This window comes from Plecotus auritus, assembly GCF_963455305.1.
Source record: "Plecotus auritus genome assembly, chromosome: 3".
NCBI lineage: Eukaryota > Metazoa > Chordata > Mammalia > Chiroptera > Vespertilionidae > Plecotus > Plecotus auritus.
The window spans coordinates 163,606,051-163,623,885 of record NC_137772.1 but is presented as its reverse complement, the minus strand read 5'-3'; the positions used below and the strand labels follow the sequence as shown (position 1 = coordinate 163,623,885).

The 17,835-nt window shown below is 41.5% G+C and overlaps 1 protein-coding gene across 3 annotated transcripts in view; it reads left to right on the top strand.

The window, feature by feature from the left end:
• The window catches only part of SRGAP1 (SLIT-ROBO Rho GTPase activating protein 1), a 288,960-nt gene that overhangs the window by 227,440 nt on the left and 43,685 nt on the right, over positions 1-17,835 (top strand). For 2 of the 3 annotated variants that reach the window (XM_080660547.1, XM_080660548.1), the window contains exons 9-14: positions 757-954; positions 2,338-2,422; positions 8,386-8,413; positions 12,960-12,993; positions 15,926-15,986; positions 16,142-16,219. In XM_080660547.1, coding sequence (XP_080516673.1) covers positions 757-954; positions 2,338-2,422; positions 8,386-8,413; positions 12,960-12,993; positions 15,926-15,986; positions 16,142-16,219 — 484 coding nt within the window. Of the gene's footprint in view, positions 1-756; positions 955-2,337; positions 2,423-8,385; positions 8,414-12,345; positions 12,449-12,959; positions 12,994-15,925; positions 15,987-16,141; positions 16,220-17,835 lie in introns of all 3 variants that reach the window. The other variant, XM_080660549.1, reaches the window with a different exon arrangement.

Below are 17,835 nucleotides of genomic sequence, written 5' to 3'. Positions count from 1 at the left end.
GAAAGGATATATGCATCCCTATCTTCATAGCAGCACAATTTACCATAGCCAAGATTTGGAAACAGCCTAAGTGCCCATCAGCAGATGAGTGGATTAAAAAACTGTGGTACATCTACACAATGGAATACTATGCTGCTGTAAAAAAGAAGGAATTCTTACCATTTGCAACAGCATGGATGGAACTGGAGAACATTATGCTAAGTGAAATAAGCCAGTCAGAGAGAGATAAATATCACATGATCTCACTCATTTGTGGAATATAATGAACAACGTAAACTGATGAACAAAAACAGAACTGGAGACAGAGAAGCATTGATCAGACCGTCAAACCTCAGAGGGAAGATAGGGGAGGGTGGGGGTAAGGAGGAGAGATCAACCAAAGGACTTGTATGCATGCATATAAGCCTAATCAATGGACGCGGACACCAGGGCGCATGAGTGGGAGGTTGGGGGAATAAGGACACATATGTAATACCTTAATCAATAAAGAGAGAAAAAAATGTGAGTGAGTACCCAGTGATACGTGAGATTTATAAGGACTCACACATAAAGTGATGTCCTCAGCATAATTTTGAAGAAAGCCTTTCCTTTATATTGGTGATATGAGGTATTGTTTACCTGACTCCCCTAATAGACTCTGAACCTCTTGGGGCAGGTCCTGCGTCCTCATCTCTGCTGACAGAATGGATTCTCATGGCGTGTTTGTGGGATTCACAAAATTATGTACTAATGGGAGAAATATGTTTCTGTTCCCAGGTCAAGAAAACAACCGAAGCTACCTTGCAGACGATACAAGATATGGTCACCATCGAAGACTATGATGTGTCTGAATGCTTCCAACATAGCCGCTCCACAGAGTCTGTGAAATCCACCGTCTCTGAGACCTACCTGAGTAAGCCCAGCATCGCCAAGAGAAGAGCGAACCAGCAGGAGACCGAGCAGTTCTACTTCATGGTGCGTCTGTTACAGGGGTGGGAACCTTTTTTCTGCCAAGGGCCATTCGGATATGTATAACATCATTCAAGGGCCATACAAAATTATCAATTTAAAAATTAGCCTGCTCTATTTGGTCAAACATTTAATTACCACATCCCTAATGCCTTGGCAGGACCAGAACCAATTATTTTGCAGGCCTTATACAGTCCTTGGGCCGGACATTTCCCACCCATTGCTTCCCTAGCCACCCTTGGAGCTCAGATCTGGGGTCCCCAAACACTGCTTCTGGAGTTCCATCAGAATCACCTAGGTTCTTTATTAAAATAAGGGCCCTTGTCTACCCTCAAGAGTTTCTGATTCAGCCCATGTGGGATAGGGTTTAGGAGTTAGTACTTTTTCAAAGCTCCTCAGGTAATTCTGATATACAGACACATTTAAAGAGGACTGCACTAAAATAGAACTTTTAAACTTTGATGGAAACACATGTCACCAGGAGAACTTATTAAAATGTAGGTTCTGGGTTCGATAGGTCTGGGGAGGGAGGGACCTGAGGGTCTGCACCTCGAATAGGCTCCCATCAGACCACACTTTGAGTAGCAAGGTTCTAGGATCTACAAGATAAAAGCAGCTGGATTCTAGATAGCCCATGGGATGTCCCTTGACATGGACTATATTTTTAATATATTTTTATTGATTTCAGAGAGGGAGAAAGAGAGAAACATCAATGAGGAGAATCATTAATTGGCTGCCTCCTGCACACCTCACATTTGAGATCAAGCCTGCAACATAGGCATGTGCCCTTGACTGGGAATCGAACCATGACCTCCTGGTTCATAGGTTGACACTCAACCACTGAGTCACATCGGCTGGGCTTGAATTTTGTTGTTGTTGTTAATCCTCACCCGAGGATATTTTTCCATTGATTTTTAGGGAGAGTGGAAGAGGGAAAGAGAGAGAAACATCGATGTGAGAGAAACATATAGATTGGTTGCCTCCTGTGAGCCCCAACCAGGGCCCAGGCTGGGGAGGAGTCTGCAACCAAGGTACGTGCCCTTGACTGGAATCGAACCCGCGACCCTTTGGTCTGCAGGTCGATGCTCTATCCACTGAGCCAAACTGGCGAGGGCTTGAAATTTAAAAAAAAATATACTTTATTGATTTTTTTACAGAGAAGAAGGGAGAGGGATAGAGAGCTAGAAACATAGATGAGAGAGAAGCATCAATCAGCTGCCTCTTGCACACACCCCCTACTGGGGATGTGCCCGCAACCAAGGTACATGCCCTTGACTGGAACCAAACCTGGGACCCTTCAGTCCGCAGGCCAATGCTCTATCCACTGAGCCAAACCAGTTAGGGCTTGAATATTTTTTTAAAGTTAAAAATTACTCTTTCCTTTTGCAGAAACTCAGAGAATATTTGGAAGGTAGTAATCTCATCACCAAACTTCAAGCCAAGCATGACTTGTTGCAGAGGACCCTCGGAGAAGGTCAGTCATTTGAAGTAGATGGGAAGGTGACGTGGATTATATATTGTATCGTGTATGCATCCCATGACGTGTGTGGATGGGGGTTTGTGCTTTAAGAAGCAGAGGACACCGTTTTTTAGGTTTGGCTTTGTCTGTTTCTGGAATTACCAAGTTCTCCCTGGAACTATTTTCTTTATGAGCTTGACACTAACCTTGAGGAAGAACAGGGAAATGTAGGGAGGGCTGAATAGCCACCACTGAGCTCCTGAGGAAGGATCTTCAGGGCACGCTGCTCCTAACAGTAGGGAAGTCGGAAGGAGCTGCATTGGCCCCCACCTGTGACCCCCCCTCACCCCCCCCCTTCTGCCCCCATCACTTCCTCCCTTCTTGGACTTTTCCACCCCTCCAACCCCACCCCATTTGTTTTATTGGGCCAATATTTTTGTCCCATTGAATGCCTTTTTGGACTCTAGAAACCAGTAAAACCAGTTCAGGTGACTTTCTTTCTATAGGCATTGGTTTTAATTAAGAAATAACCTAACTAAATGTATTGTTCTATCTGATAATAGCAAAAAACATAATAGTTACCACTTATAAGGCTTTCTCTGTGTCAGGCATTGTTCTGAGCTGCATATTTTACTGGACACTATAAATTTCAAATGAGAAAAGTGAGGGGGGAGAAGGATTATAGGCAAGGAACTATATAAATGTTGGCTGTTTTTCTATCTTCAGGAAATTTAAAAGGAAAAAATAAATATAAGCAAAGCTCCTGTCTTAAGTGCCTCATAGTCTGTAACTTGAATTACCTTTTATTCATACTAGATCCTGCTAGAAGTTACAAAAAGTGAAAGAGAATATGTATGGAAGTGGGAAATGAGGGGACTGGGTTGTGGGAGTAACTCAGGACAAAAATAGATTACTCCTGTTTGATGTAAATTCTTGCCTCCTTCCATTCTAGAAACTTCCTTACCCTTGAAGAAGTTTTTCTATCACCTTATTTCCTTGTTTTCCCCAAAGGACCTATTATCCTCGGGGAATTGGTACACGGAAAAAGGTCATCATGACCTACGGCTCCTTTATTACACATAGCCAGACTCTAAGCTAAAAGGCCAATTTCACTTGGAAAAAATTGACATTTGTACTACTAAAAAGTATCTTTAAAAAATAAAATAACCAAACACAATATATGAACTTTCATTTGATTCTGAATCCAAAAGCAAAAGTTATAAATGGCATTTTCGAAACAATTTGGGAAATTTAAAGATAGACTATTAAATAATATTATTGAATTAATATTAATTTTCTTATATGTGGTGGCATGGTTATGAAGGACAAGAATCTTATTCTTAAGAAATGCTTGCTCAGTGTCATAATGCTTGCAACATACTTTCCAAATGGTTCAGGAGAAGAGAGAGAGAGAGAGAGAGAGAGAGAGAGAGAGTGAGCTCAATAAGGCCAATGTGACAAAACGTTAACAATTGGGAAATCTGAGTGAAGGACACATGAATGTTCCCTGTACTAGTCTTTCAGCTCTTCTTTAACAGAGGTTTCAACTTTAAAAAAAAGACCTTTTTATCCTTTGAATTGTTCTACCTCAGCACTTGTGTCCCAGTTTTTCCTCTTTTTCCATTCATAGTATCAGCCCTTTTCTCCCCTCCATCTTGTACAACTGCCTGATTTCACTGGTGCCCCAAGGTCAGCTGCCAGACCCAAAGCATAGATTATCGTAAGTGTAGATGAAAATTTAGGCACAGAGTCCTTCCCTGCAGGACTGGCTACCACTTTAGAAATTGTGAGCTGGAGGGAATTAAGCAGCGGGTGAATTCATTCTTGGCACCACATGCAGACATATGTGTTAACACGCTTGGGATCTCATTCTGAAACTTTGATGGAACTCATTCTACACAGATTCCCTTATGTTCTGGGAGAGAGAGCCCCACTGGTTAATATTATTTTACATGCCATTATTAGCTAGGGCTGTATTTTAGCCAATGTGCTGAATCCACGCTCCAGATTCTCTGTCGCTGCTGAACTGTGTACCTTGTGAACTCTAAGGCAGGATTTCTTTCCCTTGGAATTTCTTTCAGTAATTTCCAGTGTCCGAGTTTCACAAGCTGTGTGCAGGTGTCCCAGGCCTTCCCGGACTAGATTTATTCTGCATGTGAAACTGGACGGTTCCCACCCAGTGGCAGCAGACACGCTGGCCTCTGCCCGCCGGTGACAGACCTCTCTGCTTCCGGGCCTGCCCCACGTGGAGGCTTGGCAGCACCCCAGTTGTTGGTCACTGCCCGGGACTGACACTGGCAGCTTTGCCCAGAGAAAAACTGAGCGTAAAGAGCCCGCCCCGCCTTTTAGCCGACCATGGTGAGCCTGCTGGCTTTCCATGCGAGCCCTGTTCGTGTTAATAGGCTTACACCGAAGGACACGGGGAGAGTTTGTGGTGCCTGTCCACGGTGAGATAATTCAACGGCAAGCCCTTAGGAAGGGACCCAAGGCTAGGCTTGGCTAAGTTAAGTTAGTAGCACAGGATCAGATGGTGTGCTTGGGGACAGCCCTGACTTTTTATATAGAAATCACATCTCTAAATTATACTGGCCTCACTGCTCCACAAACTGCCTTCGTCGTAAAAACAAACAGAGCCTAACCCAGGATTTAGCAGTTGATCGTACACGGCCGAAACTATAACTACAGACATGTGTTTGGCCTGTCTGCTCACTTTTGGCAGGCTACCAGTGGCCGAGTACATCCTTTGATTTACAACATTTCTGAGCAACTACATTGGGCTCTTAAAGTGGCACCATCAAAATTCAGAATTCCAAATCTTTGAAAAGTATTGAAATAGAAAGAAACATCATGAGTTGTTAAGACCGAAGTCATCATCATCTTCTTTATCCTTCAGCAACCTGTAACATCCTTTTGTGATATCATTTGTTTTCCAATTGGAGAAGTTCAGTTGAGCCCAGTCAGTGAACACAGAAACCTTTTTCCTTTTTGGTAATGAGCCTTCATGTTCACATTGCCTTCTTAGTCTGCAACACTTGGAATTAAGGGGATGTACATATCGGTGCAGAGTTTGCAAAGCACAGGAAGCAGGACTGGAAGCCGAGTTCCATGTTATATTATTTCAAGCGTCGGGCATGAGGTTTCTGACAAAGGATTCACATAGGTTATCTTCAGACAATTCCTTGTCTTTAAGTAGGAGTACAAATATTCTTTCAAAGGGAAGATGATTGTAAGTAATTGATTTTCAGAAAAGCCCTGCAGTGATTGAGATTAAGGAAGAAAAGGGACTGGGAAGTAATGCCAGGAGTCCTGATCAGTCATTCATTAGGGACCTTGGTTCTGTTTGAGTTGTGCACATGTTAAATATTTTATTTCATTGGTTTTTTAAAGCCTCAAATTGCCACCAAACTATATTTTTTTCTTATATTCTGTGAATAAAAAATACATTTGGGCATGAAAAATAGTTTACTTCCTAATTCTCATGTGAAAATGTAAGAGTGCACAAATTAGGTGTTCATATCAAGAACAGGATAATCCTGAGTCTTTTTTCCCCCCTCCAGATGTCCTGTATTAGGGGAAAGGGGGAATGAGTTGTCTGTTCTTTTTAATAATTAAGTAACCTTCCAAAGGAAATGATTGAAATCGAATCTTCTGACCACTGGAAGCTTTCACACTTCTCTGGGAAGCAGGTTCTTCTAAGCTTGTGTGTTATTGATCTATTAATGATGATACTGATTAAAAAATAAAACCTCATTCATCAGTTGAGACACACTCTGTACTATTCACCGAAGAAAATGGATGTGGTGGTGGCGGTTACTCTATGGAGGCTAGTGCTTGCAAAGCTTGCTCATGGTTCATTAATCAAAATGCATCTTTCGCAGGTTTTTAATTTTTTATCTCGTACCATTAACCATAGATGGATGGAGCAAAATGATTTTAAGCCATTTTATATATGATCTTTTTCTAACTCGAGAGAACATTTGGTTGGGATATTTTAACAAAAATAGCAAAGTATTTATTAAACTTATTTCATAATTTTGTTAAATTTATCAGACCTTCGGTATTTGATATTTAGCCACATGGAGCAGATGGAGGTGTAAGGCATAATCTATTCCTTTCTTCTGGGATCTTTCAAAGTATTTGACAGGAGGAAGAAAAGACTTACATTTTAACAATATGTTACTTGGGAGCTTGGGTCTAAAATTAAAACAAACCTGGACCCTAGTGCCAGACTCACCACATACTAACAGCATGACCTTAGGCAAGTCTCTTCCTTCTCTATGTCCAGTGTCTTATGCAAAATAAGAATAAGAATACTAGCACCTACTCAATAACATTGTTTTGAAAGTTGTGAATTAATATAGCACCAAAATAAATGGTAGATATCATTGCTGTTTTTATTATTGTTACTAGATAGTTTATATCATCCTTTTATGTTAAAGTAAAGTATGCAACATGACAGAATACAGTACAGCACACGCCAGATACTTCCTGAACCCTTTCCTCACTCTAATGACTCACCCTGGGTGATCTTGGCTAGGTCCCATAGCCCCAGCACAACATAAATGGTAGTGACTCTCAAATTTTAATCACCAGCCCTGCCTGCTCTCTGAACTTTAACTCTGCATAGCCAGCTTCGTGCTGAAGGATATCCCATAGGTACCACATGCCACACTCGGCTCACTGTCTGCCATCCCCACTTCCTGATAGACCTTCTCCCACCCACAAAGAGCTTTAAATTATTCTAGAATTCTCTTTTTTCTTCTCCTCCAAAAGTAGCAGAAGGCCAGGAAAGGAAGGAACTTACGTTAAATGGTAGCAGGGGAAAATCTAATTTTTTTCCATACCTTTCACCCCCCTCCAAATCATGGCTAAAACCTGATTCTGCCAACAGTGGCCTGGATCTGTATTGAAAAAGGTATTTTCTGATATTAAATGTTGCTTCCTGTTTAGTAAATAGATATTAATGAAAAACTTTGTATTACTTAGTTATTGAAAAGCAGGTAATAGAGTAAAAATCTCTTTCACAGCCTGGGAGTGTTCATTTACCATTCCCAATAAGCCAGCTTTGTCTGTTGTTGTTATATTGGCCCTGCCCTACAAGTCTGAATCACTGGGCTCACCTGTTTGTGCTACAACAACATGACCATTCTCTGCCAAGCTATATCTTCAAGCTGTTTGAGGACCATATCATCATTTTGCAAACAAAACCAGTTGAATGGTTCCCTTTCCCACACCCCTTCCTTCGGCTCCGCCCTAAATGTAAGAGAGAGCAGACAGCAACCATAGACACATTCAGACTTCAAATTAGCACAGTTTGTAGGAACACCACAAATATATAGAGCTGTTATTTAAAACAAGTCAAGAAGTCTGAATGTATGAGAAGAACCTCACGTTTTAAATAACAGAGGACTTTTCGCTTATAAGTTGGTGGAATGTAGCGTAATTTAATGTCCTCCTACTTTAATATCTGCAAATGTCATTTCTGATTAGAAAATGCAATGCCTCTCCCCGATTTCATAATATAGAAAGAACACCAATTTAATCTAAAGGAAATTGAGTTCTCCCAATCCTGTGTGACCCCTATTTCTCCCCTATGAGGTGACAATCAAGCCAGAGGGAATAACTAACATTCTGGGATATGTTTTATTTGTATTTCATCCTTGAACTTATAGTTAAGATCAAGTAGCCACTTCTTGTTTAAGTAAATAAATAGCCCTGCCTCAAATTGCCAAGTAAAACATGTTTCTCCAATCTATAGAATTTATTAAATTTTATGTATAGATTTTATGAAATATTTACTTTGAATTATTTGCCTATCACTATATGCGACCCTCATGTTTTCCACCATAAATTGTGTAAGTTATTATAAACTCAGAATATTAAAATAGTGGACAGATGATACAAAACATTACCAAATGCGTTCCACGGATTCCATTCCATTTACTTCCTTTGATTTTTTCTTTTTTTTTTTTCTGCAGGTCATAGAGCTGAGTATATGACTACAAGGTAGGAAAAGTTTTATCATAACTCAAGTTGTGTCTCACTCACTTTTTTCTTTAACAAGAAGCAGCCGTTTAAATGCAAGAATGAACATACTTTGTTAATGACCGTGGAAGATAGTTTGGGCTTGACAAAACACAGTAATGTGAAATGTTTGAGGTTCTCACAAAACAGGATTTGCTCTGGCAGACCCAAGGATTTCCCAAAGGAACTGTAAAGCTCTTTAATGAGCAGACTCAGAAAAAAAGACCTCAATTGAATGGGTTTGTTTTATCTAATCAGAACACATAAGTTTCTAGAAAAAGTCCGAGAAGACTTTTGATAATTTAATTAACAAGCAACACTAGGTGCATATCTACTGTGTTAGCAAATAGGAAGTCTGATTAGTTGCATCCTGTGCCTGCTTTCCCTCATGTTGGACAAAAATCAGAGCTATCTTCAAGACTCTTTAGCTCTCTACCCCTTTTTGGTTCACATGAAGGTTTAACTTTTAATGCCTATAACCATATTTCCTTTCCATTCTTTCTTTTCAATTCATGGAAGGATTTTGAAACTAGTGCTGAGAAAGAAAAGCCTTTTTGGAAGCTGATTCTGACTTGAGTTGGGGAAAGTTTACGGCAGCTTTTATTTTTCTGTGTTCACATTATCGCAACAGCCAGAAATCATTCTAACTGACACAGCAAGATGACACTTTTGAAGTCCAGTTCTCTTGGAGGTGCGAGGCACTCAGGACACCGGTGTGCCTGTTGCAGTCATTGGCGAGTCAATTTCAGGGCTCTATAACGTTCCCGCTGGGTCATTTATTCAAAAGGAAGCCGTCTTACTTTTTGGTGAACCAATTCCGAAGATACAGCTACTGACTTGTCAAAACCTGACAAAAGTACTGAGGTTTTTCTTCCCTATATCAGTGACAAAGAGGAATAGTACCTCTACAGAGTAATATGCGGCGTATGGAGCTTTTTTTACATATAGTATCACTTTGCACTATCAACTCTTTTACCTGTTGTTTCTAAATTATAATTAATGTAAGGCACTTCAAGAATTTTTTTCAAAAAGGAAGGAATGCAAACATAGTAATTTTCAGTGAGAACTGTACTTGCTGAATGGACTAGATCAGGGGTGGGCAAACTTTTTGACTCGAGGGCCACAATGGGTTCTTAAACTGGACCGGAGGGCCGGAACAAAAGCATGGATGGAGTGTTTGTGTGAACTAATATAAATTCAAAGTAAAGGAGCGGAGGGGAGAGCAAGAGAACCGGATAGAACAGCCGGATCCGGCCCGCGGGCCGTAGTTTGCCCAAGGCTGGACTAGATACTCACATCCCTCTGACAGGCGCCTTCTCTCCTCCACGTGGGCAGCCTACAGAGGCAGCCAGGTTATCAGGAAGGTGTGTGGTAAGCACACACCCAGAACGAGTCCAACAAGGTTGAATGGCCCTGGCTTTGAGCAGTCTGCCTGATAAGCCCCCTCAGCCCTTTGATAAGCACTCAAGCAGTTTGTTTTCATTTCAAGTTGCTTTCACAGCGTTGGTATCTCCACATTTGCCTCACTTTAGGACTGTTGGGAGAGGCGATTTTTCAGGCGTTTGGTAGAAAACTCAAAAGACATCCCTGTATTAGCCCCAGCATGGGTTACTCTGCATCTCACGGTCATGCAGGAACAGTTGTCCGGTGCCACTGGGGGCTGTGGCTCCAGCTACAAGTTTGCTTGTCCCAATGAACAAGTGGCCAAACCAAATGAGCCTGTGTTGGTAGCATCTTAGCTTGGTCAGCTGCTCCAGATATCATCAGATGTGAAGTTCTGTTGGGCTTTGTAATATCCACGCCTCCTAGTTTTTATTTGATGCTTTGATGTCTTGGAGTGTTGCTGACTCTGAAGGGACTGCCCCTCTGAGGGTCAGCCAATTCCTGGAGATAGTAAAGGGCTTGCTTGCAAGCGTGCCGTTTGCATACAAACCAACCAATCCAGAGCCCGTGCCCGCAGCTACTTCCTTCATGAAGCTTTGACATCAGGGCCACTATTCTCCCTCCCACTCACCCAAAGGCCAGGAACCAGACAACCAGGGACAGTTCCCAGGCCCCGTAGCCCACCCAAATTATTCAAACTAGCCCATCCTAAACCTGTTTACCCTGCCTTGTCTGTTCCTTCCCACGGGAACCACAACAAAGGCTCCTGCCCACATTCTCCCTGGCTCGCTCTGTCTCCTGACCAGCCCAGGTGCCCCCATGTGGGCTGCCCCTCCTCTGAGAACTGGGAGTAGTAGAAACTGTCTTTTCAATGGCAGTTGTCTTCTGATCTGGGGGCTCACCAAACCTCAATAGAAATAAAGTCTGCATTTTAAAACACTCCCAAAATAATGAAAGGAGTAGATAAAATGAAGCTCGTGTGGTTAAATTCTGTGGTGGGCAGTTGTCTTTTTAAATCTACCAGATCCTTTCCTCTGTGGACGGCACAGGATTCAGAGTATAAAAGAGATTTCAGACGTTTCAGCTGTGGCAGATTATTACATGCTGCCTGGGATGAGTTTCCCTATTTGCTTCTGGATATTTGCCCCTTTCACCTCTCAAGCACTGTGGGGCTCAGGTTACTGCTGTTGATTGCAGTGGTAATATCTTATGAAGCTGGGTGGGCTTCCACGTAAATTCCCGGGGGTTTTCTTTCCAAACTGGCCTTCCTAAACTTTAATGAGCTCAAATTCTTCCTAAAGAGTTTGCCACGTGATGAACGGCTTTACCTGATTTCCAGGTGTGATGTACATCCTCATAGAAGCCTTCCACCTAAAAAGTTCACATTGGAATGTCCACAGAGAGAGGTCTAGGGACGCTTCTGTCGTGTATTTCATTCAGCACAGTTGTAGAAGTTGAGTCGGACAATCGTGGGCCTCTTTGCTCTAAAGGGAGAGGACAGAAAAGGTTCCCTCTCCCATTACAGAGCAAGATGCTACAAGGTGTCTTAAGCGGGTACATGGTGCACTGGGGGTGCACCCGCCAGACAGACTGGCTTATCCACCAGAGCACACAGACTGGAGATGGAGGGAGTCCAGAACATGAAGAACTGGTACATCCTAATATTCCACACATATGTAGGTGGTGAGACAGTGTGCTTTAAAGAAATAACAGTTCACATGAGTGTGTGCACCCCTTCCCAAGAAATAGCATTGAAACCCAACTCTGTCTTTTCCCTCATGATCCATTAACAGCTACTTTTGCATAAAGTCAAATCCCATTAATACCTGAGGGATATTGAACAGATATGATGTTATGTGCATCAAAGCATTATGTTATAACTGAAAATGTGATATTTCATTTCTCATGTTGGGATCTATCAGAGCCCTAATTTTTATGACCTGTCATATCTTCTGTGTGACTTGTAAGCTAAACAACACAAATCACAAATCTTGGTTTGTAACACTGGGCCAAATAGTTCTCAGTTCCATTTGGTGATGCTTATCTTTTTTCATTTATTATTGATTTTAGAGAGAGAGGCAGAGAGAAGGGGAGGGGGGGGTGAGAATACATTGTGAGAGAGAAACATCCCTCAGTTGCCTCCCACACGCACCCTGATGAGGGATCAAACCCGAAACCTGTGTATGTGCCTTGACTGGGAATGGAACCCTCAGCAACCTTTCAGTGTATGGGAGGACACGCCAACCAACTGAGCCACACCAGCCAGGGCGATGCTTACCATTTTTAAACAAACCAGCAAACAAATGTGGACTACAACACGCGAGAAAAGTGGCCTGGATGAGTAGCTTGTATGGTTTGTGATACATAAGTAAGAGGAAATACATAGGAAAGGGGAAGGACTCTTTTCCCCGAGGGTGGGGGTGGAGAAGGAACACGGAATTCCTGTGTTTTGTAATTTTGGTGTGACCTATGGGTGTTTCGTTTGTTGTTTGATTTCTGCCATGCTCAGTAATTATATTCCCTTCCCTTAGGCCTCCAAATGTTCCCCCTAAGCCCCAGAAACACAGGAAGTCCAGACCCCGCTCACAGTATAATGCTAAGTTGTTTAATGGGGATTTGGAAACATTCGTCAAGGTACTGGCACCAGCCATCTGGGTGGCTGATCTCCATGCTTCTTACTATAATGGTCTCGGCCTCTCATAAAAGGAGGCAGGTCATTATGTCCAAGTCTGTCCTGGGGCTCTTTGCTTTCCCAGAAAATCAATATAATATTTCCTGAAGTCAGAGAGAAAAGAATATTTGGTTTGAGCACCTTCAGAAGAGGAAATAAATGTGGGTGTTATTATGCTGGCAAAAAGAGAAAGCCCTCTTTATTTTTTTTTTTTTTAAAAAGACCATAATTTGTACAAAAAAGAAAAGAGCTACCTGATAAAATGTTTTGTTTTTACTCGTGCAAATGAGGTGGCACAAAATATAAAAGTCCCTTGTCAGGGTAGCTCTGCAGCTCAGCAAGAGTTCTTATTTCCCGTGACTTGAGGAATTCATTATATTGGATAAATTGTAAGACCCTGTGGTCTGTATCTTGTATCTCTGCTGTGTTTACTCTGTCTTCTTTTTCATCCTGTATTTCTGGTAATGCTTCTAGCCGAGGACGAAGGAACTCGCACGCGAGACACCAGGTATAGTGCTCGAGGGAAGTGAGGGCGCAGCCTCTTTCGCCCTTGGTGTCATTTTTCCAATCATCGTCATGCTTTGCTTTAATTGGGTTTTTTAAGGTCTTTAAAAGAAAAATGTTTGCAGCTGGAAATTAGACAGGCTTCTAATAGGCTTTGCTTAGAAAGGCATGGTAGAAATCAGACACTGATTTAAGAAGAATAGTCTTCTCTGGTAAAACTGGATAAACTCATCGTTTTTATATTGTATAGTTTGGCAAACGGACCAAATTTGAGTCTCTGGGCTTTTATGATAAGGAAAGTCAATATTCAATACCAAATGCACACTTAATGACCGGATTATGGACCCCCCTGTGAAATAGACAGAAAATAACTTTGTCTTTCATGGCTAACATTTTACAACACCGACTGCAGTGTTTCTGAAGACTAAACTTATATAGGAAACTACATCATTGATAATCTCCCTTAATAATATGTTACAGATATCTTACCTTCTTTAAAGACAGATCTTTTATTGAATATGTACACCAGTGATTTTTAAACATTTGCGTGCACATGTGACTCATGTATGGACAAACAGATACATGCATGCGTGGCCTTAAGCATGAGCCCTAACCATGCAATAAAGTGAAAGGCCACTGGACATCTAAATAGCAATCACAAATACCCTGCCATGGCCTTAAACCCAGAAGAGCCTCATTGGCTCTAATTTAAAATAAAATTATTGTCAGGTTTGATTATCCAGTCTCCCAGCCCAAGGCTTATTATAAGCGGGGATAAGTTAGCTGGGGAGAAGGACCGATCCAGTGGGAGCACTGAGGTGGGCAGCCGAACGGCCTGGCAGAGAGAGAGGATCCAGGGAAGCTCGGGAAAGCCAGTGGATGCTTCTGTTCCATCTGATAGCACAGTGTGAGAGTGACTGCTTAAGATGAGAGAAAAGCACAGACTGTATTTTTTAAAGATTTTTCATTGAGAACAATTAAAGGAAACCGAATGTAGGTACTAAAGAAGGAGTAAACTGGTTATCATGGGACATTCACTATGTGAGCCCTTCGCTGTCCCACATGGCACACTAAAGAATCTTTGGTAACAGCCGTAGCACAGCATATACAGGGATCTCTGCACTTCTGAAAAGTGCTCCATCACGGGGGTCCCCACAATATCACTGTGAGGCAATAAGAGCAAAACCATTTCTCCGCTTTGTCCCCTGGGAAAACTGAGACACAAAGGGATTCCTTTCAATGGTAGGTGGAACACAGCTCCTTCTTGTAAAGTATGCCACCAAAGCAGCTGGCATCCATAAAATTAAAACACACGTTATATTTTTACTCCAGAATTCATTATACCTGAATGCAGTACTGATAACAGCTAAAAGAATAGCAATTACTTGAGTAAATGTAACCACAAAAAATATGTTTTAAGTAATAAGACATTTTTGTTTGGACGGATTTTAGTGCAAACATTTTCCTTTTAATAACCTTTTATTCTTTGTTTTTCTTGTTTTAACACTCAATTCAGCAGAGATGCAAACTAATATTCTCCTATTATCGCTTACATTTAGATATTTGTTGCTTTTTTACAATGTTACATGTATTATTCATATAAAGGTTTCTTCCTCTAAAACACACTTGTATCTTAAAGAAAAATTCCCTCACCTACTCAGTAGGTTTTGATATAATTACGTTGTTATTCTTGCGTCAACTAGTCCACACCAAAAAGAGTTTGCACTCTTAAGGACCTTCTTTAAGAAATTAAAGAAGTTTACATTCCTAAAACAAATGAACTCTTAGAGAAACTTAATATAAGCTCCAGAAGTCATTGAACCATTAGCTGGTATATACAGATTGTCTTAAAACCTAAAATAAAACTATTCCTCAAGCTGTGCATTACCCATTCTAGGAATTGTAACCAGTTTAAATTGCTGAACCACATTATTCCTAATCCTTCCCCTGTGACTTAATTGGAAAGGTTAGTGGATTCTGAAATGTTTTAATATATTAAGACAGCCAAACTCTTCTTGTGTTTCATAATAAAATTCCTCATGAATTAGTACCTAATGTCAGCTAATCATTTTGAACCTCCATATTTCCTTTAAGATCTAATTTCTGAAAGGGCAGAGTCCAAAGTACATGAAAAACAACTCCCTAGTCAATAACCTTCTGTAACGACATGGAGTGCATGGCGTTGGTACACATTTAACTGTGACCTTGCAGCTCCTTCATCTCACTTGTCATCCTCTCCATGTTTTAAAACATTTCTAATACTCACATGTGTTCAGTAGAGATGTGGGGGGAAATGACCAAAAAATATTCCTTCCTAAGAAAATGAGGTCTATTGGGATGTGCATTTGTGTCATTTTTAAAAATCCTTAAATCATGAAAAAAGTATCAATAAAAAAAATCAATCAGGATGAGTAAGTTCTGGTGTAAACTAAATAAATACATTGCCCATTATAAGCACCTGTACAGCAATTGTCATGCCATGCGTCTGGGAATATGGGAGCCTCTCGGGATGTCACAGAGAGGATCCCGGAAGGCTGAAAGGTTGTGCTTGGTGACTAGTTTACACAGTTCTTTTTAAGTCCATTAGATTAACTTCATCAATAGCCTTTTAAAAAGTGAGTGGTTCATATATTCATTTTAGTATGTGAGCCTACGTGCAAGTAAAAGAGATGCACAGCAGAGTCAAGTTGAAGCAGGATTGCTTTAAAGGCATTTTATTTGGTTTGCTCCAGAACGGAAACATACCTTTGATTAATTTTAATTTTGGCCCTTGTGTACTATTTGCGGGGGGCGGCGGGGAGGGGGGTGTATTTGGAAATGATCATCTTTCAGATGATCAATGCCATGCACTCCTTGTAGTTAAACCGTGAGCGTTATCATGATGTGTGATTTATGCCTCTCCTGTGCCATTAACTGGTTTCTACCTCTTTACGCAGGACTCGGGACAGATTATCCCCCTCATTGTGGAAAGTTGTATTCGGTTCATCAATCTCTATGGTAAGCCATGAACTACGGAATTCTTATTTTGAAAAATAATCACTGGGAATATTTCAGTAAATGTGTCTTTCCATTGAATATTTAATTGGTGCGAAAGGGGGGACCTAGAGGCTATAAGGGGATCTTTCACTCTGTTTCCCTCCTGTTCTCTTTAGGTCTTCAGCATCAGGGGATTTTCAGAGTGTCTGGTTCCCAGGTGGAAGTCAATGACATTAAAAATTCATTTGAGAGAGGTAATTGCATGTCTATCCCTATGAGCAAGTCATGGAAAAAACCATCATTTTCTGTAGAGTGAGGTGGCATACTCCCTCTGTGTATCTTCGAAACCTTTCTCTTGGCATTTATTTCATTTTGGAAATTGAGGTAAGAATCTATTTAGGATAGTTAAGAAATGAAGTACCATGTAATCTTGCATAAGGCTTTGTCATCGAGTATAGGAAAGCATATGAGGTTGTGTCCTGGGTTAGAACTGGCAGTGATCATCCTCGGCGTGTGTGTCCAGGGGGCCCAGGAGCGGCCCTGGAAGGGTGGCGAGGACAGCCCTGGGCCTAGCGAGCAGGTGTTTGAGGTTCATGTCTGTTTCCTTGTTGGGAACTCTTCCCTTCCATCCCCAGGCTCCTTCCCCATGGCCAGTGGTACCTTATCGCTGTTCACAATTGGCTGTCACATAAGTCCTACTAAACTGGTTAATTAGCCCATTATGATTAGCAAAACCATACTCTTTTGTGTCAGGCGGACCTAGAATCCAGTCAGACTTGTCCATTTACTAATTTGGGTCAAGTTACTCATCTCTTACGTTGACCTCGGTTTCTTCATCTGCAAAATTCCAGGTTGGTGTTGAGGATTAGGTGTAATCCATGAAAATACCCAGCTCTTTGGTGATGGCTCTTGGTTATTAACGCTCCCCAGTTATAGTGATCTGGATACACCTGCCCTTCCTTCCTCTGCACGGAAGCCAGGCCGAGAATGCAGAGGGAGGGGCATCGTGGCGTGGAGACAGGGCTGCTTTTTCTCCCGGTCCCGTTTCCCCAGCCCAGGCTTGGCAGAGAGCCCCTGAAACTCTGAAACCTTGGTTGAAGAGTAAACTTGGAGCCAGATTGTCTTCCTGTTCCACATTCTCAGACTGATATGATGTGTGGAGCGGAGCAGCGTCCCCTGTCAGCAGCTCAGGATTCCAAGTCTCCAACACTGACCACGTTCAGGAGAAAATGAAATGTCGTAAAGCCTCGGATTCCCATGCCAGCCGCCACAGGCATCATTAGCTTTCCTTGGAGATCCCCCTGATATTTGTTATTTGTTTGTGACCTTTTTGGGTGAGGCTTTGTCACATTGGATACAAAATATATATTTTGGTAAATTTTTGTTTGGTGATTTCCCACCGAGGAGCAGAGAAAAGGGAACAAACATGTCCCTGAAACTGCCTCAAGATGAAACAAACAAACACAAGTTAAAATGCAGTGTGCAATTTTTCACACCTGACTGCATAATATTATGTTGAATTTGAGGATTTTATCTCAATTTCTCAGGGAGATGGACTAGCCAGGCCACTTAACTAGTATTTTTAAACTGCTTACCATACAGAAATAATATAATTTCATATTTGTGATATACATTTTTTTAAATTTCCACTTTCTATACAAATTCCTTGGTACATAAGGGTACATTTTCAAATCCCACTGTCTGATTTCAAAATCTTCCACTGTTGAAGGCAGCTTCCAAATATGCTGGGAGCACCACCTTGCCACTTTGGGAAACACTTATTAATTTAATTATAGGTGTCCACAGTCAGGGGGCCTGTAATATTTTTGATACATTTTGCTGATCCAGATAGGATAGCCAGACAGCCCTG